A 26,497-nucleotide genomic window follows, 5' to 3' on the forward strand; every position below is an offset into this window, starting at 1 on the left:
ACTTCTTCAACTCGCTTGTAAGTTTGGAGTTATGTCCTGTACCCTCTGTCCCCTTGGATTGCAGGCGCGCTGTTATATTAGCCACTCTCTATGGTCAAGTCCACGAAATTGTCAGGAAGTAGTTTTCTTGGGGTAGGTAGCTGTGACTCGGCGGTAGCAGCGTTTTTCTTTAATTTCTTCAATGGTGATTCTTCTGATCCCGCGCTGGCTTCGAGATCCTCTTCTTCACTAGTAGCAATAAAAAGATCTAGTGCCCGCTTCGGGGAAGTGTGCAATATATCGTGGTTGCACTCTCTCTCTGATACAAGTATCAGGGAGCTGGAATTTCCAGGCTCAGGATTATCGAGGTCTTCTTCTACAAACAGCTTTCTCTTGGTATTCATAGGCTCAGTTTCCGGTTCAAGTTTTTCATGTAGCGCTTTAGGGGAATCGTGCTTTCTTGGAGTTCCATATTTCTTCAGAAACCCATCTAAGTTACTCTTTTGGTTTGCTACTTTCCGCGGCGACCCGCGTCTTGGGCGCTTATCACCTTCGGAAGCTGTGCGTTTTTCCAGGTGATAGTTTTTAACTAAAGAGTTGTTCTCTGGAATCAGGCCTTTAGGAATAGATGTCATAAACTTGTGAGAAGCCTTCTCTGATTGTTTTTTACTCGGGCTCCCACTCCTTTTGTTTGGGCTTGAATGAGCAACGATGGAGTCCTCTGTGTCCTGCGGGCTAGCCTCATTTCCAGTTGTTAGAAACGAATTATAACGTATTCGCCAGCAGGGAACTCGAAACTTATTCTGACAAATGCCCGCACACCATTCTTCAGTTATTTTGACAAGCCGTGTCAGTTCTTCGCGCGTTCGGTTGCCGTAGAGAATCTCCTTGAGCAGGAAGGTCGAATGGACCATTTCGTGAAACCATCTTCCAAAGTCCGTTATCCCTTTGAACTCTAACTCTTCTAGCAAATTCATAAGATCAGCAACATCGCCTTTCATGAAATTAGAGTTTCCACTCACATTGATATAATGCACACCCAGGCTTTCTCTATTGACACGCGGGGATAAAATGGGGTGGAAATAGTGCATTATTGCAACATCAGACGGCCAACCTTGAAAGCCAGCACTATTAGACGAAAAGTAGTTCCGGCCGAAAAGCTCTTTACTATGGATGAAGCAGTGTTCAAATAATGCTTTTTGGAATTCCAGGTAACGTTTTCGCCTAAGTTCTGACGGCTGAGAGTGATCCTCGAATATGTCTTTGAAAGTCTCAGCGAAATTTGGCGTTGTAAGCTGGGCTAGCTTCGCTGCTTTTTTAGAACCTAGTCCCCTAATGCCCTGGTTGTAGTCAGCACCCAGTAATGTACAATACAAAACAAGGGAGCTCCGGTTCCAGTTCCTGATCTGCTGCATATCCACAACCGTGATAAACATTTCTTTGTGGTCCTTCTTCTTCAAAGGTCCCGTATAAGTAGCTGGAACGTCTTCCCAGAACCGCGAAAAGTTGCGTAAGACCCTCGTAGCCCCGAAAACTAATGTGTCAGAGTCGTTTGAAAGAACGTAGTCCACAAGGCCTTCTCTTTGCAATCTAGCGCATTCTGCTTCGCCTTCACCGCACGTTTCTATAAAGGAAATGTTCATTGTTTTCAATAGTCTCTTCACAAAGCTCAAGCCGCCCAATTCTTCTGACACCAGTGTAGTGGTACAGGTACCGTGGATCTCATGTTGCTTGCGATGTTCGTTGTATATTGAAACGTATTCTTCGTCATCAGAGGCCAGCTCGCAATGGTCGTTGCTTAACGTCTTGGATGAAAACTTGTTTTTGAATGAAGGCTTCATCGGCCCATCGAAGACTAGCACAAACGTCACGTCAAGGGATAGCAAGCATTTCAGTCGATTCAGTAGTATTAGTGTTGACTGTGCATCAGTCCTGTAACCCTTCTCTGAAAGGCGCTCGCAGTCATTACTGATAAAGCCGCTTTCAAACAGCCAGGTAAAGGCATCAATTGCAAGACGAAGCGGCCTATTGAAGTTGTTCCTAAATTCAACAACAAACTGTTTTAAGGGCAGCCTTCTAAGAGACTCATCACTTTTGATAAGGTCCCAAAATGCAGGGACTCCCATCGATTTTCCATGAGATCTTAAATTTTAGCAGTTTTAATGTTTAACATTTCGAAAGGGCCTTTCGATCATGAATTCCGATAGAATTGGTCAAAATAATACAAAAGAACAAATGACCAACAAATGAGATGAGCCAAGAAGCTCAGAGAAGTAGTATAGAGCTACAAAGCACTTTGAAGCTCAAGATGTTCTAATAATAGCTCAGTATGTAAAATGCAACCTGTGCAGTTGAACTAGATACTTTGAGAAAGTCCATGAAGCATCGGACAATCACTTGAATTGAATCGATTACCAAAAATGCAGAAAATGAGTAGGAAAATAACATCAAATAAGCCTGCGCCCTCCATGTATTCCTTGCATGAACTCATAAGCCAAACTTTAACCACTCCAGATCATCCATAAAAGCGTCTTTTTGCCTCTGCGAACTGGGTGCATTTGCAGCGATGCCGGTAGCATTATTGGCCTCAGCCCTCAAGGATGTGGTCCTCCGGACGCCCGTATCCGAGTGCAGCCCGCGTTGTTGCTGAATAGAATCCATGTAGCTGTTTCTTGGGGAGGCAGTCATAGGCGACCTCTTCAATGATGCGGGCTGCGGAGTGACCGAGCTCGAAAGGCTGCTACTTTGAAAGGTGGCCGGTGTCTGAAATTGAGAAGGAGACTGCGGATTCTGCGGGGAAGCCGTCGCCTGCTGAAGCTGCTGTGATAATAGGGATGTGTGCGTTTTTCGAGAAGCCGGCCTAGACTGGGGCTCTTGCGAGGAGGAGGAAGAAGAAAACAGGTCGAAAGGGGAGCGTGGCGACCTCCCGGATTTTGGGGACGGCGCTGCAATGGTATTGGAGTTCCAGGAATTAGAATGGGCTGAGATGGTCGACGAAGAGCTCCCAGCGGTGTTAGACTGAAAACCTCCTTGCTGGGAATGTTGAGACTGGGGCTGAGGCTGGGGCTGCTGTTGCTGATGGTGCTGGTGCTGTTGCAAGGACGCAGCCATGAATGAGGAGGAGGAGGAAGTGTGCGCTTGACGGGACGATTTGCGTCGCGTGATAGTCATGCCGGGGCGACCTGCGGAGGACGACAGTGTCTGGCCGGCAGAGGTCGGCAGAGGACTAGTAGCAGAAGCTGGGCGCGGTGAGTTCGAGAAGCGTGGCGAAGAGGCCGCGCTGTTGCCGGCGCTACCAGGGAAGCCTGCGAGCTGGAACTGGTTTCGCGCCGAGGAAGTGCCGCCCGGTGAGGGCTTAGGCAGTATAGGGACCATCGAGCGCGATGACGAGGACCGGTTGCTTGAGTTCGAGGCGGAACTGGAAGAACTGGAGCGTCTCGACTTCTTTGAAACGCCCAGGCCAGACGTTGGCAGCATGCGGTGGTTGTGGTTCATAAGTACATTAGAGCTCAGCTGCGTAGTAGTAGAAGAGGAGGATGAGGAGGTGAAGGTGCCATTAACGCTGAGGTTCGTGGACGAGTTGGTGCGTGACTTCGACAGCGTAGACGGAAACGTGGTTGCGGATCCATTGGTGTGAGACTGCCCGCCAGCCACCGGCGTTGACGGCAGCCGAGTTTGTGGAATGGAGGACCCAGAATCCTGTTTGCCACGTACTGGCCGCGTGGTGGCTGTAGCGGCGGCGCCCGTAGCGGAAGAATCCTTATCCTTGTCTTTGGCGGCGTCTGCCTTCTTGCCGCGCTTCTTGGTGTTACGCTTGCGGATCACGTCACTCTTTAGCGACAGCGGCCGCATCGTGCCATGCAGCTTCTGGAACAGACCGCATGCGTTGCACATGGTGTTGCCCTGCGCGTCCCGACGCCAAAGCGGCGTCTTGAATGTTTTGCAGTTAAAGCACTGCACCTGGGGCTTTTTCGGCAGCTCCGGTACCGAGTTCTGGCGATACGAGGACAGCGACGAGGACGAGAGCGGCCTCGTCATAGAGTTCTTGCGCACGGAGTTCGCAGTCGTCGAGTGCGCCAGCGGCAGCCCGCCGTCGTCGGCCATCGCTGCCTTGCTCAACTGCGAAGACGACCGCCTGGTCGGCAGCGTAGGGCGAAAGGCCGCCGCAGACACGCTGCCCGGCGCATCATCCGCAAGCAGCGCGCTCGGCGATGCGAATAGCGGCTGCTGCGAGCCGGGCTCCGAGTGGAACGGCGCGCCCAGCAGGTGGCCCCAGTTGTGCGAGGCCGCCGGCGTACCGGCGCCGAAGGTGCCCGCAAAAGCGCCACCACCGCCGTAGCCGCCCAGCTGCCCTGGGTGCTCCGAGTTGAAACTGTTCGGCGCGCTAATTGTCGCCGAGTCGCTGGACCCGCTCGGCGTCATCATGAACTCGTCCACATTGAAGTCCCACAGTTGTGCGATCTCACCGTTCTGCTGGTCAACCACGTCGATTGGCGGCGTTGCCTCGAAAAGTGTCTCAACGTGTGCGGCTCCACCGCTCGCGGCCCGCACGGGCCCGGCGCTGGCCTCACGCGCCTCGCTCGAGAACCCTTCCACGAAACTCACGTCGATCTCCTCGGGCAGGATCTCCAGCATCGCATCAAACCCTCCGCCGACGCCGCTGCCGGTGCTCCCGCCACCCTCTGCAAGCATATCGAATATATTAGCGCCGCCTTCTGTCATCGATGCCCTTCTTCATGGGTTCGGGAAAACTTTTCCCAGCTGACTTCTGATGACGGAGAACTCTTGAAAGTTTGGCGAAGGAAAAGTGTTGATGTCATTACACACGGCGGACCGTCTGAAGGCGCGTGGCTGGGCCCATGCACGCCTTTGAAAGAGCACCCCCAGTCGGCGGCAATAATGCTAGCAGCGCGTGTCAATGTGGTGCCTTTTGGACTCAATTTCGCGGTGTTCTTAGATATTTGTTTTCCAATCTCGAAAATCAATCCGGGCGCTGGACGTAACGCTTTCGTTGGGCCACAAGGAGGTCCCAGATGACCCTGAACTGCTTGGGACTGAGCATGGGGCCCTTCAAGCCACATAAGGATGCTTGCGGGGCGTGCAATGCGCCGTAAACACTGTTTTGAGTACCGATCGGTGGTGATCGCCGCGGGGCCACGCGCGCCGCGCGCTGACCATGTTTTCCATATAGAAGAGCATTAGCTTGGCATGTGAAGCATGTGTGTGAGCGGTTCGTGGCACTCCGCGTGCGCGGTGTGGTTTTGGCTATATCTTGATTCCAAGGATTCGCACGCGTATCAAAAATTTTAACCTTCTAATGTTTACTTGTCCAAACTTTCCCCAAAGCAACAAGACAAGTACGCTCGCAGATCTGGGTTAGAACGGCGAAAGATGTCTGAACTGAAAGTTGACAACGGCGGGATGTCGCAAATGGCCAACTCCGGGCCGCTATCGATCCTTGCGTACTGCGGTTCGTCGATCCTGATGACGGTGACCAACAAGTTTGTAGTTAACGTGGAGAACTTCAACATGAACTTCGTGATGCTGTTCGTGCAGTCTTTCGTGTGCTCGCTGGCTCTAGTGGTGCTACGGGCGCTCGGGTACGCCAAGTTCCGTCCGCTCAACAAGACGGACGTCAAGAACTGGTTCCCAATCTCCGTGCTGCTGGTGGCGATGATCTACACGTCGTCTAAGGCGCTACAGTTCCTGGCCGTGCCCATCTACACGATCTTCAAGAACCTGACTATTATCCTGATCGCGTACGGCGAAGTGCTGTTTTTCGGCGGACGCGTTACTGCCATGGAGTTGTCGGCGTTTTTGCTAATGGTGCTGTCGTCCGTGGTTGCGACCATGGGTGACCGCCAGGCGCTAGCGAAGAAGGCCAGTGAGCTCGCCGCCGCGGCCACCTCCGAGGAGGCCATGGATCCCACTGCGGGCTACATCTGGATGTTCGCCAACTGCATCTCGTCCGCGTTGTTCGTGCTGATCATGCGCAAGCGCATCAAGCTCACCAACTTCAAGGACTACGACACCATGTTCTACAACAACGCGCTGGCCATGCCTATCCTGTTGATCTCCTCCTTTGTGCTTGAGGACTGGTCCCCAGAAAACCTCACCACTAACTTCACCCGCAACACCTTCACCGCCTTGATCATCTCGGGTCTGGCCTCGGTTGGAATTTCCTACTGCTCTGGCTGGTGTGTCAGAGTCACCTCCTCAACCACCTACTCCATGGTCGGTGCTCTGAACAAGTTGCCTATCGCGCTTTCGGGCCTAGTCTTCTTTGACGCCCCCAAGAACTTCTTGTCCATTTTCTCTATCTTCCTAGGGTTCTTGGCCGGTCTTGTCTACGTCGTGGCCAAACAAAAGAAGCAGCAGCAGCCCGCTGCCAAGGCCTGAGCGCCGCTTCCATGCGCCTGCACTCTTATAGACCGAGCTACGCGCGCGTTGGCACTGCATGCATACATAGGTGTAGTCAAGGTGTTTGGTGCTCTTGTTGTACATATGTAAATGCAAGTATATGTGCATATACATAAATATATATATATATAAAGTGCTTCAAAACCGTCGCTATAGTCCTTTTTTTTAGCCGACATAATAACAACGCGTACCTAGGCGTACGCCAGTGCCAGCATCAGCGACGAACACTCGCAAGCAGAGCCCCGTGCGGCAGACGCCGACGTCGTTTACGACTCCCAGGACTCCGGCGGCGGATCTCCAATAGTCAAAAACCAGTTCCATTACGATGCCGATGATCTCAGTGACTCGGAGCTCAGCAGCGAGCCATCCGATGACGACGAAGCTGGGATTTCCGCACTGATCCATTTGGAAGCACCGGAACAGGCACCCGCACCGCCTCCCAGCGGCTTCGAGGCACCTCAGTTCCGTGAGTTCGACGTTCACTGCAATGGTTTTGACGAACAGCTGCTCTCTCGAACTGCCAAGCTCAGAGAGCTCTCCAGGGAGCTTGAGCCTGAGCCCGCTGTATCAGCTGCTAGCGCTAGCGACAAAAAACCTCCTCTGCGTAAACAGGTTGCTAGCTCGTTCAAGCAAAAGGTTCCGAGGGCCTACCTAGACATGATACTGGCGGAAAACTCGTCACGTAAATTCCAGGATTGGTACTTCATGACCGAGAATGCGCAACCGGCGGAGATCGATCCATGGGCCACGTTTTTAGGCGCCAAGAAGCCAAAAAAGCAGAGTCTCAAAGAACTGCTGAAGTCCCTCGGAGTGCCCTCCCAGCATCTTTCCCCGCAGCTCCAACATATCACGGTTGATATGTACGATACTGTGAACCTTCTGCAGCCCGTGCACGTCATGTGCAAGCAACTACAGCGGTACTACAAGTGCAGGGGATTCGCGCAATCCTTCATCTGCTTCATCCTGGACCGGAACGTGTTCAACTCCCCGGAGTGCACCTCTGCATGGTGTGAAGACGTCTACAGTCGACTGGACGCAAATCATTTCACGGATACATACCTTCAGCTGGTTGCCGGCGACAGTTACCTGCTACACTTGCGAGTTTCGCGGCAGATCCCGGAATTCCACGAGTTGTTGCTTGAAAAGCTGTTTCCGCAACATACTTATGAAACGCTACTGGGCGAATTCGATCGGCTTCTGAAGGCTAAAGAGCACCAGAAGCTGCTTTACTTTACGCTTTTCATTTACGGAACCGCGACCATGCCCTTTGGGGACACAGCGGCGTCGCAACGACTGCGGGACAGCGTCTACGGCGCAGGAAACGACGGGAACCATGTGGAACTGGTCATTATCAGAAGCTATATAAACTTTTTCATTAAAATCGTCTAACGCTGAAATAATTCTGGAATAGCCTTCGGTAGGTCTTCTATGTTGCGAATTACGATGGAGCCCGCGGGTGTCTGGCCCAAGTTGGGGTCCACCTCATCCTCTATCAAATGAACGCACTTCTTGATCCCCAAGGAAATCCCAGTCTTGACGTTGCTGCCGCTATCATCGACAAAATAAGCATTTTTGTAGTCGCCTAGGCCACTTTGGGCCTTGGCCCGCTGGAAAGCCGCGGGGTCCGGCTTGCAAACGAGATTGTCTTTCTGCGAATAGTCGCAATACGTTATTCCATCGAACATGTCTGCGATACCCAACAGGCGCACACATCTAATTCCATGCGTTTTATATGCGTTGGTAAACAGCCATAGCTTATCGACAGCGCCAGACTCCTTCAAGCGGCTGAGCATTGACCGTAGCCCGGCGTCTGGTTTAAGAATGCGCTGCAGCGGTAGCGCGTCATCCACCATGCGATTGTACTCGAGTGCATCTATGTCATGGTGCATAACGAGCCCGCGAATCGCCAGGCCGTACTCTCTGTAGTAAGTGTGATGTAGTTTCCAGGCCTCGTCGTCATCAATATTCAGCTCATTTTTGAAGTACTCGTGGATGGAAACCTGCATGAGATCGTGGATGCGGGTCGATCTTTTGTACAAGCAGTTGTCGATGTCGAAGAAGAAAACCTTCAAGTCCGGATTTGGTTTGGGAGTTTCCGGTGGATCTATTTCGAACGTGACCTGTGAACCGGTGTGTGTAAGGTTGTCGAGACTCTCTTGATTAGCCTTGAGTTGCGCCTCTACCTGATCTCTATAATGCGCGCGCGCGGATGCTGTTGTCGATATTGTCATCTTGCCAATTTTGCTACCGATGGTTGATCCAACTCTCGAGAAATGGCTTTGCATAAGGCTTCCAGCTCGCTTGCGTGTATTGTTTAAATACCTCCTTGAGCCATGCAACGTGGATTATCATATCTGGAGTGGCCCTACGTCGGAAGTGATTAATTTGCAGTTAGAATGAGTCAACCTGGGCGATTTGGCCGCCCAGATACGCGAGTAAGTTATCAGTGTTGAGCTTTTGGACCGCGGCTCGCACGATGTCCCTGGTGAGAGGCAGACTCTCTACAGGTTGCCAGATGTTGCCTTTGTGCATTGTTTTCTCGTAGTTATTGTTCTCTGCACTTGGAGGTTGAGTTTGAGCGCTGGTAGCTTCGGCCTCTGCACTTGGAGTTTGAGTCTCAGTCTCTGCACTTGGAGTTTGAGTCTCAGTCTCTGCACTTGGAGTTTGAGTCTCAGTCTCTGCACTTGGAGTTTGAGTCTCAGTCTCTGCGCTTGGAGTCACAACCTCAGTCTCTGCACTTGTAGTCTCAGTTTCTGCACCAGGAGCTTCAGTCTCTGTGCTGGAAGCCCCGGTGTCCGAATCGTGAGCCTCAGCCTCTGCGTCTGTAGATACCACAGGAGTTTTACGGGCTGCGTTGCCAACGACATCAGTTGATTCTCCCTTCTGTGCCGCTGTCACGCTATCTAAAGGCGCATCCTTATGCTTTAGCTCAGGCCCAGCATCTCCTTGCTGTGATGTCCCGAATTCCGTGTCACCCTTCTTTTGCAGTGCTTCGAGCTGCAGAACACTGTTATCTGATGGCGCCTCGACAACTTCCTTCCTCCGTTCAATAAGCACCTCAGAAAGTCTCTCTTTGACTTTGCTGATAACAGCAGAGTCCGCCTGAGAGCGCTGCAGTTTGCGCACCAGGGCTGTAATGTTTTCCACAAGCGCGTAGAGCGCGCGGTCGCGCGGCGAAATAGCGCCCGAACAGTAAAGATTGGCCTCCGTAACAAGCGCCAGGAGTGACCCGTCATCGAAGTTCATTCTGTAGAGCTCGGGGGTGGGGGCCGAGCCGGCGGCCGCCTCCTCCAGTGCCTGGAACTCCGCGTCCACATCTTGAAGCACGCGCTCCACAAACTTCAGCTTGAAAGGCTCGCCCTCCAGAAACGCCTGCACATCAGCGTCAACTCCGGCGGCGCGTAGGGGCTCCTCGTTGGCCAGCAGGAAGCTAAAGACAAGCGCGTCAAGCTCGTCCACCCTCTTGAAGGGAAACACCTCCGCGTGCGAGTGCACCAGGCGGTGTAGCTTGACCCACTGGGACGCGCTGAACTCAGCTTGCTGCTCCAGAATCGTGTCCTCGAGCGCACGGCAATTGCGCGCCAGCACGGACGCGTACCGTGAGACGTCGTGCAGGCTCAGCACTGTGTGGAAGCCCTGGACCAGCGAATCGAAATGCTTCTGCAACGCGGGCTCACGCGCAAAATCCTTGACGGCGAGCACCCATTCGGATACGGCTAGCGTGGCTTCAATGCCGGCGAGGTCGGGCTGTGCGCCCGGGCCCAGCTCAGGGTCCGCGGTGGCTGCGGCGGGCGCGGCCGCGTGGAACGCAGCGGGGTCGGGCAGCGCCGCTAGCTTGAACTTGGCGTCGTTGAAGCAGAGCTCCATCAGATCTGCGTCGGCGGTCCGCGCCTGCTGCAACAGCTCGTCGACCTGGTCGGTGACCGCGAGCATGTCGGTGTACCTCCGGCCCAGCTCCGTCTCGAAGCGATCTTTGGCCTTGGCGATGTCATGCGACAGCTGCAGGCGGTAGTTCCGAAGCTCGCCTACGGGCTTTTCGCGGAAAAGAGCATCGGCGGTGGTGGCCATGGCAGCTGGTGGGTCGGGGTTCTGTTGTCCGTGGGAAGACGTGCTGGTAGAGGTGGTGCACCGGCAATTTGGCGAGGAAGCGCGGGCTACGCGGGCTGCGCGTGCGAAGTGACAGACAGATGCGCGTACGTAGTGACGAATCCCAATGCCGTGGCACATGACATGGGTCACGTGACTAAACAGCTTTCCCACTCACGCGACCAGAGATCCGCCTCCGAGCACGTGGCAGGTGCGCATCACGCGCCACGGCGCCTCCTCGTAAATGCGGCAGCCTTCGTTTAGCCTCGGCTGCCGCGCTCCTCCCACCGCATTCCCGACTTTGGACCGTCCGCGATCTGCGCCGGCGTGCACAGCCGCGAGCACCGCAGTGCGGATCCCGACATAACCAGCGACTCGCCGGCCTTCAGCCCAGCACGCGCCGCCAGCGCCCTCGGCAGGGCCCCGTGACCTGCAGGAACCGTTTGAAACCGTTGCGTTCCCTCGTGCTGCGCCAAAGCCACGGCCCTCCGCGGCACGCTCCCCGGTCTCCAGCGTCGCGCCCATCAACCTGGACGCGGGCGGCCCCTGCGACCGCCGTTATCTGCACAAGGGTCACGGCTGCTCGGCTTCGGCGCGCCATCTCGTGACGCGCCCACCGAACGTTCCCGTGCGCCCTGCGTGATTTGCCGCCGATCGCCATTGTTCAGGACAAGTGGCCACCTGCACCATAACCGCGCACACACGCAAAGCCCGTTTTGCGTTCCTTGTCTGCGCCAGCATACCCAGCAGAACGGGCGACATACTTCGCAATACATCAGCTGCGGCGGCAAACACCGCTTTCACCGCATGTTTCAAACCTAAAGTTTCGGCTTTCGGGACACATCGTCGAAAAACTGCTCCGTCGGCGTTTAGCGCTTCCTTTTTTTCCAAACACAACAACGGTTTCGCTGCCATACAATGGCGTCACAGTGCCAGCTTTCCTTCTTGTTAGTGCGGGAGCACGCGTATCTTTGCAGGATAATCCCGTTTTTAGGAATGCTCGCGCAGGCAACAGTGCCAGCAATGTGCATTGTCCCAGTCTACACAAGCCGCAGATTTTCGCGCTGATCCGTGCCTTCGGCTTCTAAAACACCTTGTCCCATTCTAGATGCGCGCAGCAATGCGCATCTGCAGCTCAGAAGTGACGCGAAGGCATGCGTCAGTCTGCGGCAGCCTGCAGCAGAAAGCGGCGGTATGTCCGTTCAATGGCGCAGACGCCGCCATTGAGCAGCGATCTTGGGTGCACGCAGGCACCTCACTCATCATGTGTTGCAAGCCTTCTGGAAAGATCAGCCGCCGTGCGCGCGCGGCACACGCCGCACAACATTCTTCCTCGGGCGACTAAACTGCAGAATGCCTCGCTGGCTGCGCAACGGCCTCGGGAATGTTGCGCAGAGAGACCACAAAGAACTGCAGTGCCTGCTCGACGGCGGGGCTTTTCGCATGTTCTTGCACTTTATCCGCTTGTCAGGCCGCAGATCCTTGGCAACGGGGCGTCGGCGGGGGTACAAAGCAGACACGGTTGCAACATCCGAAGAGGAACCTCGGCTGTAAGCCCAGCACCGCGGCAAATCTCGGCTACAAGGTGCGGCACCACACGAGAGCGCGCTGGCGAACGGTTCGCGCTTGCACGGGGCCCTGCGGGCCCCGCGGGGAGCCGCTGAAGCCGGGGCGCGGAAGCTGGGGGACGCTGAAGTTGGGGGTTTACGAGCAGGGAGCGTTGGAGTGTCGGGCGTACCGTTCAGGCGTGCAGCCGAGGGTGCAGCCGGGGGAGAAGCCGAGGGCGGCATGCGAGAGCCGTACGCGAGGGCGAGCGCGGGGTGCGCGCGAGGGGTATAAGAGCATGGCGGGCAGGAGGGGCGCGGGTCACGTGCCACGAAGGTCTACGAGAGTAATGTGGGAGCGCGTGATGTGAGAGTGGCACGTGACTGGGAAACCACGCGCACGTGACATCGCTATACACGGACCGAACGTCGACTACGTACCACCAGGGACGAGAAGCACTACGCACGGACATCACTCTGTACTTGAATCACGTGTGAGCGGTCACGTCCTACGAATGTCCCTACATACGGCGCGACGCCCGCTTTGCGCTCGGACCCTCGATGACGTAACCTTCCTCAAGCCTTTTCCAGCCCGCCCAGCGTGCGTGCACGTGACACCGCCGTCGTCCTCCGCCGCAATAACGGCCGCCGCGTCCCGCAGAAGAAACAAGGCGGCAGCGAAGGCGTGAGAAAAAAATCGAGAAAAAAGAGCAGTCACCCGGCACGGAGGTCAAATTTTTTTATCTTAACACGCCGGTACAGTCCAAGTACAAGAAACCGCCCTCTCTGCAGCTCCCCATCGCAAGCGAACCAGTGCACATTCTCCGTGGACTGAACAAACACAGACCAGCTACATCTCCGGAATCTTCCTCCCCCAAGGACTAATTCCATTCGAGCCCACCCCGCATCGATAGCAGAGACCCGCTTGCATCTAGTTTCGACCGCCTCGCGCACCGCACAGCTCGCAGTACAACCGCCATCATGCCTCCAGCGTCCGCTTCCAAAGCCAAGAGAGAAGCCAAGAAGGCTGAGAGAGAGGCCAAGAGACTCGCAGAGGGTAAGACCGTGCGCTCTTCCAAGAAGAAGGAGGGCACCGAGGACGAGGCCGAGGCCGCCGCCAAGGAGATCGCGCAGATGAAGCTCCAGCTCGACAAGGACGGTATCTCCGACCGTGTCGTGACCGGTGTGCTCGACTCCCTGGAGACCTCGCGAGACGTCAAGATGTCCTCTGTCTCGCTGCTTTTCCACGGTAAGGTGCTGATCCAGGACTCGCAGCTGGAACTCAACTACGGCCGTCGTTACGGTCTGCTGGGTGAGAACGGCTGCGGTAAGTCCACCTTCCTGAAGTCGCTCGCCACTAGAGAGTACCCCATCCCCGAGCACATCGACGTCTACCTATTGGACGAGCCCGCCGAGCCTTCCGAGTTCTCGGCTCTGGACTACGTCGTCAACGAGGCCCAAAACGAGCTGAAGCGTCTAGAGGACCTCGTCGAGAAGACCATCCTGGATGAGGGCCCCGAGTCCGACGTCCTCGAGGGTCTGTACGAGAGAATGGACTCCCTGGATCCAAGCACCTTCGAGAGCAGAGCCGCCGTCATCCTGATCGGTCTGGGTTTCAACTCTCAGACCATCAAAAAGAAGACCAAGGACATGTCCGGTGGTTGGAAAATGCGTGTCGCCCTGGCCAAGGCCCTGTTCGTCAAGCCTACCCTCTTGTTGCTCGACGACCCAACTGCCCATTTGGACTTGGAAGCCTGTGTCTGGCTGGAAGAATACTTGAAGAGATTTGATAGAACTCTGGTGTTGGTTTCCCACTCCCAGGATTTCTTGAACGGTGTTTGTACCAACATGATCGACATGAGACTGCAGAAGCTGATTGCCTACGGTGGTAACTTCGACTCTTACGTCAAGACCCGTACCGAACAGGAGACCAATCAGATGAAGCAGTACGCTAAGCAGCAAGAAGAAATCGCCCACATCAAGAAGTTCATTGCCTCCGCCGGTACTTACGCGAACTTGGTCAGACAGGCCAAGTCCAGACAAAAGATTCTAGATAAGATGGAGGCCGACGGTCTGATCGAGCCCGTCGTTCCAGACAAGGTCTTCTCTTTCCGTTTCCCAGAAGTCGAGAGATTGCCTCCTCCAGTGTTGGCTTTCGACGATATCTCCTTCGCCTACGACGGCAAGGCCGAGAACAACCTGTACGAACACTTGAACTTCGGTGTTGACATGGACTCCAGAGTCGCTTTGGTCGGTCCTAACGGTGTGGGTAAATCCACTCTGTTGAAAATCATGACCGGTGAGCTGTCAGCGCAGTCCGGTCGTGTCTCGCGTCACACCCACGTCAAACTAGGCGTGTATTCTCAGCATTCTCAGGAACAACTGGACTTGAACAAGTCTCCTCTAGAGTTTGTTCGTGACAAATTCCCCCACATTTCTCAGGACTTTCAGTACTGGAGAGGCCAGCTAGGCCGCTACGGTTTGACTGGTGAAGGCCAAACTTCCCAGATGGGTACTTTGTCCGAGGGTCAGCGTTCCCGTGTCGTCTTCGCTCTTTTGGCTCTACAAGCCCCTAATGTGCTACTGCTCGACGAACCTACTAACGGTCTGGATATCGCAACCATTGACTCTCTGGCCGAGGCCATCAACGACTTTAACGGTGGTGTCGTTGTCGTCTCCCACGACTTCAGGCTGCTAGATAAAATCGCCAAGGACATTTTCGTTGTGGAGAACAAGACTGCCACTAGATGGGACGGCTCTATTTTGGACTACAAGAACAAGCTGGCCAAGAATGTTGTATTGTAAACTCACCCATATATATTATATAATAACTGCACCCGAGTTAATTTCCGTAAGCTGTTGTGAGCCTTGTCTGCCGCGCCAGCCCCCCTATGGCAAGATAGTATTGATTATATTGTAACCGCTTTTGCGTGCATTGATCGTTCGGGTCCCAAGAATTCCGTTTGGCCCCAAATACACTCATTATATTTTGTAGTTACCGCGTTTGTCCCGTGCCATAACTAGGACAGGGTGTCTAATCGGACATGAAATTAGACAGTGCATGGAAAGCGAACGAAAAGAAAATTGCTGGCGCGCCAGGAAGGGATAGAACAAGAACTATCACCTGGCTGCCACAACTATAGCTGCCTGAGAAAGCATGGCATGGCGCTTTTTCCCAGCCAAACTTCGCACCTCTCTTGATGCTGCTTCCTCACTATACGGCTAGGTTTGCCCCGCATCATATCGCGTTTTTTGTAGTCATAACGCATCAGCTTCTGTCACAAACTCTGGTAAGTCTGTGGCACTATCGATGCCAAGAATCTACTTTCATTGGATGTTCTGCATGTAAAATTTCGCCGCGACGATACAGTTCACATCTACCGTTAAATTGGCACAGCACAACGAGGCGCAAAAAATAGTTGCGCAGCATCCCGCCGTAGTCCTTCCAATAATTTGTGAGCGTATAAATGGTGCAACGTTTGAATGTCCCATGCAATCTCTCGCATTCTTTACAGCTAACCCATTCACGATTCTAACACTGCCAAGAAATTTCAATTCCGATGACGTGTAATGTCTAATAATGAAAACCACGGAGCTCCAGCTTTCTAAACTATTTTTGGGATTCCCAGGTTCTTCCAATAAATTTTTACCTGTCGAACGGTGGGTAAATACAAGAGTTTGGCCATCAGAGGAAAGCAACCAGCTTCCCTAGAATTAGAATAAAACTTTGAAAAGGTTACTACCGAAGCGTATGCGCGCAGCACATGAAATAGAGTTTTCAAAATCAGCTAGGCGCAGTTCTTAAATAGTGCTATAAAGGTCAAACTAAGTAAGGCAGTGCGACCCCGCAAAAAAAAAATCCAAAAAAAAAAAAAAATCCAAAAAAACCCAAATACGAAGATGCCAGATCTTCAAGTAAAGCTTGGTTTGGGAAGGTTTGTAATTGAGGGTAAGCTTGTGGCAAACGAAGCACCAGCATAACCGCCGCGTCCAAGTTTCCCGCTTGTGCGAGTTTTCTTGGAAGGCTTCTTGGAGCCCGATGCGCCCGTAGAAGAGGAAGTAGAATTGGAAGTAGCACTAGAGCTTCTTGGCTCCTCTGGAAGTGCTGTCACAGGCCCGCTGCATTCCGTTGAGCTTGAAATAGAAGTTGGCGCAGAAGCAGGTGAGAAAGTCTGTTGAAACATCTGAGGTGGAGGAACGTTGTTGAGAGATGGCGGGGTATGAGGGAAATGACCGGGCATTATCGTCACAGGTGGCGGTGGGTGAGGCATACCAAAGAAAGGAGGAGCCTGCTGTGCCGGAAGGCCCATAAGAGGGGCCTGGGGCGACGTAAAGTAAGGCATGGCACCTGTAGACAGGGCATAATTGGGTTGGTGTGCGCCCGCAGGTAGCGGCAACGAGGAAAACTGAGGATGGTGATAAGGATAGCCTGCGTTGAACTGCTGATGTTGCTGGTACTGGTTCTGCTGAAACTGATTCTGCTGATGTTGTTGTTGATAAAGTCCGGGTTGGTGGGGAAGCGGCGAGATTGTCAGCGGCGCGGCCATCGAAAGCGGCAGCGGTGATACCACAGGTGATGCGTTAGCCACTGACTGCGGCGTCAGCTGGCGCACGGCCGAACGCTCAAGAACGCTCGGAGATTTCGCCGGCGTGGTGTCCACGTGACTAGGGCTGCTGTCTTTGCTGCGGTTCTTTTTCTGTGCGCTCTCGCGAGCTTCGTACGGCCTCGGGGCGCTGGAGCTCTCGTGGTTCTTCCTGCCGTACTGCTTCTTGCTAGAGTTGCCAAAGTCAGGCTTTTCGCCGTTGGGCAGTGTCTGCGGCTTTGGTAACACTTCAGCTGCTGAGGCCTCCTGCCGGGTCCGGTTCTTTCGAGTGCTCCTTGTCTGTTTTTTCTCAGGCTTCTGCAGTTGGCTGGACTTGTTCTTTCCAGCTGCAGGCAGCCGCCGCGAGCTGTTGAGGTACATCGTATCCGTGGACATTCTGCTTCGAGCGATAATCCTTTCAGTTTCGCAAATGTGTCAACAAGAAAACGAAAATAACACGCGGAGAATGGCGATTGTAGTACAGTTAAAGTAGGAAGAGTCTGTGCGGAAGTGCGAAAAAACTTGTTATAGGCGTTTGTTCGTGCTTTCCTTTGTGATAATAAGCTTATCTTGCTGTAGTGCATGGAAAGGAGGAGCTTCTTGGAAAGGTAAAGTTATTTTAATTAAAAATTTTTGTGATATCGAACCACGTGATATATACCTAGTTGATAACACCCCTTCAAGCGTTCGAGCCTACGATGGAATAGCCCCGCCATGTCAAATGAGTTCGTCGAGAAAGTTCTGCTCAGACTCAAGCTCGGCTGGCACAGCTGAAGGCTGTGGTTTCGTAGTGCCGCTTGTATTTCCGCCACTCTTCACGGCACTCGATTTGACTGCTGAATTTGGCGCTGAGGAATTCGGCGCCTGTGCCGGCTTGGCGTCCGCATTAGGAACGACATCTCTTTGTAGTAGGCTGTTGAGTTCGGCTACCGTCATTGAATCGAGATTCTTGCGCGTCATTGGCAACACGCTTTTGGCTGCAGATCCGCTCTCAACATCCCTACCTTTCAGTACTTCTTTGAGTTTCTTATTAACGTTCTGCGCGTCGAAATCGTCTTGCCCATGGGCCATGGAGATGTCCTCATGGTACCTGTAGTCATTGGCCTGCAGCTCTGGCTCTGGGGGCGGCAGCTCCTCAGACTTGTTGAGGGCGCGATATTTACGATCACTTGGAGTCGCATGTTTGCGCTTAAGCTTCTCCTTATCGAAGAACTTCTTCCTGTTGTCCCTCTTAAGAGCGTATGGATCCATGCTCTTCGATTCCCGGATACAGCGTTGGACTCGTTAAGCCAAAACGACCATTAGAATTTAGGTATAACTGGTACTTGTATACGGCCTTGCACGCAAGCTTCAAACCACCACCAGCGGGTCGGAGTCGGTGGCGCTCACGATGCATTCCACGCCTGCACGAGCTAGTTCATGCTGCATAACGTGCTTCAAGAAACCGCGCTCGGTGTTTGAGTGATTACACACAATCACGGCTTTGCCCATTTCTTTGAGCCTGAGAACCTCATGATGCGACATCTCACCGGTGAAGTATAGGTCCACATCTTGCTTTAGGGCCTTGAACACACCAGAACCACTGCCAGCACAAAGCGCGACGCTGCGGACTTCGAAATCGGCCAAAGGGTCCTTCACGGCAACTTGCAAATGGGGGATTTCAAGGGCGCTCTTGACTTGGCTGATAATGTCTTTCAGGTGAACAACAGTACTAAATGATACAACGCGGCCGTATCCGACCTCGCATTCAAGCTCGCCTTGCTCGGGCGTAACCTTCTCTATGCTGACACTTGATTTCAGAAGCGATTGGTCACGAACCAAACTATGTGCCAACCAGTCGTTGACGCCGTTTTTTGCGGCGTCCACAGCAGTGTGAGGACAGTAGACACTGATTCCGCTCTGAATCAACTTGATAGCTGAGCGATGCTGCGAATTCGACCATGGACTCAACCGCTTCCAACTAGGGAAAATGAATGGGTGGTAAGCCAGCACCAGACTACAATCATTAGCCACAGCTTCCTCTGCCACTGAAGCCGTCAGATCGACTGTCAGTAGCACTTTAGGTTTCTCCACAGAAGATTGCGGTGCTGAGCAGTCGATTAGCAGTCCAGTGTTGTCCCAACTAGCGTCAGCGTAGCTCGCGGGGTATAACTTTGTGATTTTCTCAATCAAAAGCTTCAATTGTGGTTTTGATAATGCTTTGCTCATGTTCTTAACAGGTTGCCGGTCTATTACTCAGAGGTCAATGGATTGTGTAGCTCAATAAAACTTTCAAGCTTTCTTTGCCATAAGATTATTTTACAAATTATCTACAACGCTTCGGAAATTAACACTCAAAGCCACCTTCCACGAAACAATACATGTCGGTAAGTCAGCAAGTAATCAAAGATAAGCTCCAAGCATCGATCGGTGACATATACCACATTATCATCACTGATACCTCAAATGGCTGTGGTCAATCATTTGACGTGATAGTGGTCAGTGACACCTTCGAAGGTAAGAACAAGTTACAGAGGTGCCGATTGGTTAATGGAGCGCTAAAGGAAGAGGTGGCTCAAATCCACGCCTTTGGTTGCAAGTGCTTCACTACAGCTGAGTGGTCCAAGTTGGTAGTTTAAAGAAGAGAGAGGATTACATGTGTAACATTTAGAATTCAATTACAAGTCGTTAATCATATGCATAGATACGTGCCCCAGGCTTCCGATTTCTAACCTCTGTAAGGCGGGGGGAGGTCCTCACTACCCCAGTTCAAACCATGGGTAAGCCCCACAAAATTGAGGCCTTTGTGCTCCAAGATAGGGCGCTCCATCTCCTTGTTCAAATTAAACCTGTTACTTCTTATTGGGGAGTAGAGACTGGTACGGAGTTTTTGGAACTCGCGTTTGCGATTCAAGTAATGCGCCTCCTCTAGGAGGTTTAGTTTGGGAGCAGATGTCTTGACTGGCAAAGTGTAATGATCCGCCTGCGTTGGTAGAATCAACGCAGGAATGCTTACAGACTCGGAATTTTCTGCCAGTAATTCTGGGGATTGAACAGCGGTAGTGGGCTGCGGCGAGTGTAGAGCTTCAGGTGTAGATACAGCTGATGGTTCAAGGCTTGGGGAGGATGGCATAACAACTGTTGGGCTTGAATTCTCGATGTCTTGTGATTGAGCCTTTTTTGATTTAGACTTCTTGCCCATCTTGATCTTTCTTCTCCTGATAGCCGTGCCGTCGCCGCTGCTCCTTTCGAAGATCCTCGACTGCACCGATGCAATAGTTTTCAAATCGTATGACCTCTCGTCGAGCACCCTTTGAGGAAGAGCGTTATGATGCTCCAGCTTCCCACTACTGATGACATTCGTGCTTACAGATCTACCGAACGCTTTAAGATGCGGAGATTCGACCTCGTAAAAGTCTGGGTAGAAGTTGCTCAGCGCCGGTATTCTGGAGTTGAATCTATGCAGGTTTTGTCTCTCCAGGCAGCCGGGAATAGTGCTCAGCGTATTCATAGCCGTGGGATTCAACGAAAGTGACTGCCGCGAAGATACCAGTGTGGAAAGCCGCAGCATATTTGCTGGCGACAAGTCCTCTAAATCGCAATCCTCAAGGATTGTGCGCGGTGTGTGAGAATGATTTTCAACCTGCCTTCCAGCGCTTTTGTCGTCAGAAGCGCTGTTACAGGTAGATTCTCCGTGAGTGAACCAGCGCTGACTCATGCTGAAAATGACACTAGGAAGCACTTCCTTAAATACTGTTTCCATAGAGCCCTTTAGTCTTTTCTCAATGCTTGATTGCAGCAGTTTGATTGAGCAGTCGAAGTCAAAGTCGAGGTTGACATCATTGAAAGATATACCGACACTATTGTTTTTGACAAAAATGTTCGTGATCGCTTCCAGTTCGATCTGGTTGAAAGTCATCGTGATTGGAACCGTGAATGAATCATTGGAGATCAGGCGGGGAGTGGTGAAAGACGGCCCGTCGTTTGTGTAAAGCAAAAGCAAGTTGGCCTCTATCTCTGTATTGATCTCTAGCATCGCGTTCTTACACGAGACTTTGCAGATGCCCTTCAACAAAGACCTGGATTGCGCTGAAACGTCCAAATCCAAAATCTCAAGTTGAGGGGTTGATGGGAAGTTCACTTTGCTGACGCTGATCCCGCTCTTGAGAATGTCCAATCGCTTCGGGCCCCTGGTTTCCTGCTTGACCTCATCAGTGGCGGCTGAATTAGTTGTGTTGGCAGGTGCGGTTTGCGAGGAGCTTTGAGTTTTTGAGTTGAGCGCACTAGTCAACGCTTCTCGGATTTGCTCGTTGAACGAGTTATCCTCGAAAGCTCCCTTATTGAACCTAAAAGACATTTCCAGACAACAAGGTGTATAAAAGCACAGTTAGACGCGTACTACGCTAAGCCGGACCCTCTTAACTAGGTCTTGAAACACTTTTCTAGGTTTGTGCGGGTCTCAAATTCTATTGGATGCGAATAAAAACTCTTTTGAGTAATGTTAACAAATCGATCAAAGCCGCACGTACGAATATTATCAGTAGCCTCATGAAGACATGGAGTAAGACAATAGGATACGGTTTGTATGCTATAGGCGCAAGCTCCGGTCCGCTTGCATTCTTAAGCCAGCTGAAGGCATGTTGTAAAGACTATCATTTGCAGTTGCCTTCCCGTTGATCGCTGCCGGAATTCCATGCTTGATGCGGATGCACCGATTTCCATGAACAAGTCCACATCGACCTTGGAAAAGTTGAAGATTAAACGGAAGAGGTCCTTTCTTAAGTTCGACATTTTTAGGGATAACTTCAAACAGGACTGCGGCACAGTTCGACAGGCTTCGCGCGATAGCGCAAGGACCAGTGTTTTTGTTACACACGTGTGATATTTGCTAATTACTGGCCCACCGTCAATCATCTTGAGTGTTTCGAAGTTGGAAAAAGAACACCTGCTTGTATATACCATCCTACTCAGCTAATATTCCATACAGAGCAACAACGTGCGTATAGTTAAGCCGCCGCGGAGAGTTTCTGCGCTTCCTCAAAGGTGGGATAATCTACGTAGCCTTTAGCGGTTTGAGTGTAAAATGTGTCTCTGTCGTACTGGTTTAGGGGAAGGCCGTCTTTGAGTCGTAGCACAAGGTCTGGGTTGGCAATAAAGAGTCTTCCATACCCGATAAGCGTCCTGTCATCAAACTGCACATCCTCCTTGGCAGCCTTAGGGTCCAGAGCGTAGTTACCGGCCTTGATTATTGGCCCCTTCCATATGCTTCCCACAAACTCATTTGAACCATCTTTGAACCATCCTTCACCTTCAACAAGCCGTGGGCTGGTGACACGAGGTTCGACCAAATGTATATAAGCAATTCCCTTGCCAGATTTGGCTCTCGCCTCCAACTGTCCTACCACGTAAGCGTATTGTGCAAGGAATAGAGGATCCGAGGCCCCCGACATGTTTCCGAAGGTTCCGTAGGGTGATAAACGAACACCGACATGTTCGTGGCCGACAGCGTCTACAACGGCATCAACAACCTCTAGCAAGAACCTGGCTCTCTTTTCGATAGACCCTCCATACTCGTCGGTCCGTTTGTTCGATTTGGGGTCAAGAAACTGATTCAAAAGGTAGCCGTTGGCGCTGTGGATTTCCACTCCGTCAGCGCCAGCCTCCAGCGAATTCTTGGCAGCTTGCACGTAGTCCTGGATATATTGCTTGATTTCTTCGTGCGTCAGTCCGTGCTGCGGGTTACCGCTTTCGATAGCTTCCTTTTTTGTTTCTTCGCTCATGTAAGGCTCATCGGATGGCGCATCGTAGCGCAGCCCGTCTCTCTTGAGACTCTTTGGAGAAGCCTGCCGTCCCAAAACCCATAGTTGGACCCAGACAAAAGACTTGTTTTCGTGGATTTTGGAAAAGATCTTTTTCCATTCTGTAACCTGCTCTTGCGACCAGATGCCGGGAGCATTGTCGGTTCCACTGGACTGAGCCGATGGGAAAGTGCCTTCTGTTATGATCATAGTACCTGGAACGCTAGAACGCTGGCCGTAGTATTTTGTAGCGAGCTCCGAATTGGGAACATGCCGTGGCTGGCTAGCCCTCAGCCTGGTCAATGGGCACAGTACAGCCCTGTTGCGCAGGACTGTCTTCCCAACTTTGATTGGCTTGAACAGGTTCGTGTCTTTAAGGGCGATAGGTTTGAAGCCTTCGACAAATGTCATTTCGTCGAGTATATGGAATAGGTAGTTTGGGAACTCTAAGGCCTGACTTAGCAACTGCTCCCTCCCAAGTTTGAGTTCTTATATGATTCGTTCTTTGGTTCTTGAGATGCGGTTGCTTATGATATTACTAAGGACAATTGTTTTCGACGCATTGTGGCTTCGGAAGCATATCCAAGGAAGCTGGTGGTTTAATTCGAAGCAAATATCTTGCTGACACATAGGCCGCTGGAAGAACAAAGATTACTAAAGTTGGCTGCACGCAAAAACTAATCGCATCGAACGCAAAACTTAGACCTCCTAAACCTAAAATCTCCGTTCCCGGCTGCTAGATCCGCGTTTTGGAGCTAAGGTAACCGCCTAGTTAAAGACGCGTTCTTAACCCGGATACATAAAACGCGCATTTGAACTCCGCATAAAGTGATTGCACAGAGCATAGAATCTCATGGCGACGAACTAATGACTCCACATAACAAACGATGAATCTGCCTTAAAATATCATTTATGTTTATTCTGTCACAATTCAAGCGACGGGAAAATAATTAACAATAAAAATTGTGGAACAGAAGTAAAAAGTGGTTTGAAGCGACACAAAATACTTCCCTAATAATTAGCTCTACTATTCCACGGTTCTCTCAGCCTCGTAAATAGGACCAAGCAACTAAGTCTCGAACTTTCCATCTCAAAGGACAAATACTGTGATTGAAATATGTAGATCACTATACACGGAATGATTTCGTGTGTTTTGGTTTTCTGTGTAACTACATTTAGCCGCATCTCGATTTCCTCCCGCGAAGAGTATGCGACCTGTGCTGTTCGATCTGGCTTACTAACTAATGGATTCTGAAGCGCCCCATACTCGGCAGTCCTCAATAGTTGTCTCAGTTCGAGTGCGGCCATTCACGGTGCACGAACGGGCCCACCTGGTCAATGAGCAAAACATATTCGGGAATTTGCAGTTGGGCGATCCCAACCTCACGCTGCCGGGAGTCGAAAATTCGACTCCAACCAAGATTGCACCTTCGAGGCACCGGCCTCAAGGCGTACGGCAGATCGTGGACTGCGTTGACGATAAAATGCTAATATTCGACCCTGCAGAAAACAATCCTCTCAGTCGCATTAGCGAGAATGTCCTCAATTCCATTACCACACCGCCTCCTAGTCATGGGCCGCGCTCCATGAACAGTAGACGCAGTGGCGAGCAAAAGTTTGTCTTTGACAGGGTCTTTGACATGCATGCTTCTCAAGAAGAAGTTTACGAGGCGACCACGAGGCCGCTTCTTGATTCAGTTCTCGATGGTTTCAACAGTACTGTTTTTGCATATGGCGCAACTGGTTGCGGCAAGACGTATACCGTCAGTGGAACAGCAGAGAACCCAGGGATCATTTTTTTAACTATGCAGGAGCTCTTTGCTAAAATGGAGCAGCTCAAAGACACCAAAAAGTTTGAGCTCACTGCTTCATACCTCGAGATTTACAACGAAAGCATACGGGACCTTCTGGAACCGGAAACACCAAGCAAAAAACTTGTTCTACGCGAAGACGTGCACCGACACATAACCGTGGCCAACTTATCCCACCATCCTCTTTTTACGGTTGAGGACGTTATGGATTTAGTGGTGAAGGGCAACATTAATCGAACAACCTCTGCTACCGACGCCAACGAAACGTCTTCAAGATCGCATGCAGTTTTACAGGTTCATATTACTCAGAAAAATCGGACTGCTGAACTCACCGAAGACCACAAATTTGCTACATTATCTCTCATTGACTTGGCTGGAAGCGAGAGAGCGTCAGCTACAAAAAATCGAGGCGAGAGGCTTCATGAAGGTGCTAACATAAACAGATCTTTATTAGCATTAGGAAACTGCATAAATGCCCTGTGCGCTGGGGGGAAAAGAGGGGGAGGGTTTCACGTTCCGTACCGTGACTCTAAGCTCACGCGACTGTTGAAATTCTCGCTCGGCGGTAACTGCAAAACGGTCATGATAGTCTGCATTTCTCCGACAAGCAACCATTACGATGAAACGCTTAATACTCTCAAGTACGCCACACGCGCTAAGGAAATTAAAACCAAGATTATAAGAAACCAGCACTCGTTGGATCGTCATGTGGGTTCATACCTCAAAATGATTACGGAACAGCGGCAAGAAATAGAAGAGCTGCGAAGTCGGGAACGCAAAATGATCGACTTGGAGCTGAGCAGGTACAAAATATCACGCGAAAGAGTTCATATGTCTGTTTGGGACAGTGTGCAGTCGCTCCGCCAAAATTACAAAACATCGGAGAAATTTCACCACTTGAAGGTAATCAAATCGCTTATGCTGTGCAAAAGGCGCTTTTTACAGATGGTCGGAGTCGAGCTCGCCGTCCTCCTCAAGTTCACTTCTCCAAACTCTGATATCCACGTCAATTGCATGGCACTTCACGAGCAGTTAGTGCAAAAGGTCAAAAACCTGGAGCAAAGCTTTGACAGTCCTGATGAGCTTGAGTCCGCCTTGGAGCACACACGGCAAGTGGATCTTGTCAAGCTGCAAGAAATGGAAGGGTGGGCTGAGTCTGACCTGGTATGGTACGAATCGCTCCTGAGCTGGGTTTCGGAGTCAGTTCGTAACGAGATTCTTGTTGGATCTTCTTTGATGATGGAGCGGCTGATGGAGGACCATGTTCTGCTGGACCGTCTCAAGTTTATATCGGAGACGCTGCTACGCTTCACGCACACTGCCGAAGGTAGTGATGAACATTCGTTTGATTTTGACAGCCTTACGGAACAACTGCACGGGCAAATTCGGGATCTTATTAACATCGATGACGAATTTGATCGCTTCGCGGCCAGCGTACAGACGACGATGGTGGGCACGAGGGACCGCACACTAGTCAGTGCGGAGGCGCTACAGGAACGTAACTTCCGAAAGGGCGCGCTATCTTTACAAGTGCCGCATCACCGCAAGCAGGCACGTGCAAAGGTGGTCAAATCTAGCAGTGGAACTCCGTCTCCGGTCCAGCGCTCAAGGACAAGCCAAGGTTCAAAAGCCGCCAAAAAGGTGAGGTGGTCAGAGGTCTTACCTGGGAATGATACTTCCTCAATGATGATGGATGATGACAATCCACAAACCCAGCATTCTACTCACATCACCGCTTCAGAGGAGGACATCAGTATGCTCGATGCAGCTGATTCGGCTGTTGCACCCTCAGAGGGAATTTACAATTTGCATCCCACCGTCGCCCCACGGGACATCCCGCCACCACCACGCAAAGTATCTTTAACAGCGACGGCGCTGGTCCGTGGCAAGTAGCCACGTGAACAAAGGGCTTAGAAGATATACTATATAGCACACTTTGTGTACTGTTGCACGAACTATCTCTTATCACGAAAGGCAAAACGGAAAAAAAAGAATTTGTTTTTTGAGCCAGCTGAGTGTTGGTTCGACCACAAAGCTCATTTAAAAAAATTCAGCGAAATTTGTCATTTACGATGATTCCTCCTCTCTAGTCCTTTCAAGAAGTCAACCCACTTTCAAATTTGAATATATTATAAGGATTATCAGTTTACATTACTGTTACCCTTTAATATATCAACTTTTTGGATCTCTATTTCACTTTCTCTCTGGAAGTTTATCTTTAAGATCCTTCACCAGGAAGACCCATCGGACCGTGCATCTGTCTGCTTAAGTGCTGCTATAAGGTTACTGTTTGGATA

General features: G+C 51.5%; 15 protein-coding genes across 15 annotated transcripts; 5 read left to right on the plus strand and 10 right to left on the minus strand.

Annotated features, from left to right (window-relative positions):
* Positions 1-77: 77 nt before the first annotated feature.
* On the minus strand, positions 78-2,105 carry YEN1 (crossover junction endodeoxyribonuclease; the record flags this gene model as incomplete). The annotated part of the gene is made up of 1 exon (XM_002555051.1): positions 78-2,105. One exon carries the CDS (start codon positions 2,103-2,105, stop codon positions 78-80), a length of 2,028 nt encoding a protein of 675 aa, XP_002555097.1.
* Positions 2,106-2,466: 361 nt separating this feature from the next.
* On the minus strand, positions 2,467-4,701 carry GLN3 (nitrogen-responsive transcriptional regulator GLN3; the record flags this gene model as incomplete). Its single annotated transcript, XM_002555052.1, has 1 exon — positions 2,467-4,701. One exon carries the CDS (start codon positions 4,699-4,701, stop codon positions 2,467-2,469), a length of 2,235 nt encoding a protein of 744 aa, XP_002555098.1.
* Positions 4,702-5,370: 669 nt separating this feature from the next.
* On the plus strand, positions 5,371-6,378 carry VRG4 (GDP-mannose transporter; the record flags this gene model as incomplete). Its single annotated transcript, XM_002555053.1, has 1 exon — positions 5,371-6,378. One exon carries the CDS (start codon positions 5,371-5,373, stop codon positions 6,376-6,378), a length of 1,008 nt encoding a protein of 335 aa, XP_002555099.1.
* An 11-nt stretch (positions 6,379-6,389) lies between these two features.
* KRE29 (Smc5-Smc6 complex subunit KRE29) lies at positions 6,390-7,788 on the plus strand (the record flags this gene model as incomplete). The annotated part of the gene is made up of 2 exons (XM_002555054.1): positions 6,390-6,461; positions 6,595-7,788. 2 exons carry the CDS (start codon positions 6,390-6,392, stop codon positions 7,786-7,788), a joined length of 1,266 nt encoding a protein of 421 aa, XP_002555100.1.
* On the minus strand, positions 7,785-8,684 carry SDT1 (nucleotidase; the record flags this gene model as incomplete). The annotated part of the gene is made up of 1 exon (XM_002555055.1): positions 7,785-8,684. One exon carries the CDS (start codon positions 8,682-8,684, stop codon positions 7,785-7,787), a length of 900 nt encoding a protein of 299 aa, XP_002555101.1.
* A 106-nt stretch (positions 8,685-8,790) lies between these two features.
* Positions 8,791-10,626, minus strand: COG1 (Golgi transport complex subunit COG1; the record flags this gene model as incomplete). Its single annotated transcript, XM_002555056.1, has 1 exon — positions 8,791-10,626. The coding sequence occupies one exon, from the start codon at positions 10,624-10,626 to the stop codon at positions 8,791-8,793; it is 1,836 nt and encodes a 611-aa protein (XP_002555102.1).
* A 1,148-nt stretch (positions 10,627-11,774) lies between these two features.
* KLTH0G01430g (KLTH0G01430p) lies at positions 11,775-12,275 on the minus strand (the record flags this gene model as incomplete). The annotated part of the gene is made up of 1 exon (XM_002555057.1): positions 11,775-12,275. The coding sequence occupies one exon, from the start codon at positions 12,273-12,275 to the stop codon at positions 11,775-11,777; it is 501 nt and encodes a 166-aa protein (XP_002555103.1).
* A 735-nt stretch (positions 12,276-13,010) lies between these two features.
* ARB1 (ATP-binding cassette family ATPase ARB1) lies at positions 13,011-14,834 on the plus strand (the record flags this gene model as incomplete). Its single annotated transcript, XM_002555058.1, has 1 exon — positions 13,011-14,834. One exon carries the CDS (start codon positions 13,011-13,013, stop codon positions 14,832-14,834), a length of 1,824 nt encoding a protein of 607 aa, XP_002555104.1.
* Positions 14,835-15,940: 1,106 nt separating this feature from the next.
* Positions 15,941-17,008, minus strand: EDC1 (Edc1p; the record flags this gene model as incomplete). Its single annotated transcript, XM_002555059.1, has 1 exon — positions 15,941-17,008. One exon carries the CDS (start codon positions 17,006-17,008, stop codon positions 15,941-15,943), a length of 1,068 nt encoding a protein of 355 aa, XP_002555105.1.
* A 321-nt stretch (positions 17,009-17,329) lies between these two features.
* Positions 17,330-17,863, minus strand: KLTH0G01496g (uncharacterized protein; the record flags this gene model as incomplete). The annotated part of the gene is made up of 1 exon (XM_002555060.1): positions 17,330-17,863. One exon carries the CDS (start codon positions 17,861-17,863, stop codon positions 17,330-17,332), a length of 534 nt encoding a protein of 177 aa, XP_002555106.1.
* Positions 17,864-17,962: 99 nt separating this feature from the next.
* Positions 17,963-18,820, minus strand: NIF3 (uncharacterized protein; the record flags this gene model as incomplete). Its single annotated transcript, XM_002555061.1, has 1 exon — positions 17,963-18,820. One exon carries the CDS (start codon positions 18,818-18,820, stop codon positions 17,963-17,965), a length of 858 nt encoding a protein of 285 aa, XP_002555107.1.
* A 152-nt stretch (positions 18,821-18,972) lies between these two features.
* On the plus strand, positions 18,973-19,230 carry BOL2 (Bol2p; the record flags this gene model as incomplete). Its single annotated transcript, XM_002555062.1, has 1 exon — positions 18,973-19,230. The coding sequence occupies one exon, from the start codon at positions 18,973-18,975 to the stop codon at positions 19,228-19,230; it is 258 nt and encodes an 85-aa protein (XP_002555108.1).
* Positions 19,231-19,319: 89 nt separating this feature from the next.
* MDM34 (ERMES complex subunit MDM34) lies at positions 19,320-20,948 on the minus strand (the record flags this gene model as incomplete). The annotated part of the gene is made up of 1 exon (XM_002555063.1): positions 19,320-20,948. The coding sequence occupies one exon, from the start codon at positions 20,946-20,948 to the stop codon at positions 19,320-19,322; it is 1,629 nt and encodes a 542-aa protein (XP_002555109.1).
* A 649-nt stretch (positions 20,949-21,597) lies between these two features.
* Positions 21,598-22,800, minus strand: KLTH0G01584g (alkene reductase; the record flags this gene model as incomplete). The annotated part of the gene is made up of 1 exon (XM_002555064.1): positions 21,598-22,800. The coding sequence occupies one exon, from the start codon at positions 22,798-22,800 to the stop codon at positions 21,598-21,600; it is 1,203 nt and encodes a 400-aa protein (XP_002555110.1).
* Positions 22,801-23,633: 833 nt separating this feature from the next.
* KIP3 (tubulin-dependent ATPase KIP3) lies at positions 23,634-26,093 on the plus strand (the record flags this gene model as incomplete). The annotated part of the gene is made up of 1 exon (XM_002555065.1): positions 23,634-26,093. One exon carries the CDS (start codon positions 23,634-23,636, stop codon positions 26,091-26,093), a length of 2,460 nt encoding a protein of 819 aa, XP_002555111.1.
* Positions 26,094-26,497: the final 404 nt, after the last annotated feature.

Source organism: Lachancea thermotolerans, assembly GCF_000142805.1.
Source record: "Lachancea thermotolerans CBS 6340 chromosome G complete sequence".
NCBI classification, from domain to species: domain Eukaryota; kingdom Fungi; phylum Ascomycota; class Saccharomycetes; order Saccharomycetales; family Saccharomycetaceae; genus Lachancea; species Lachancea thermotolerans.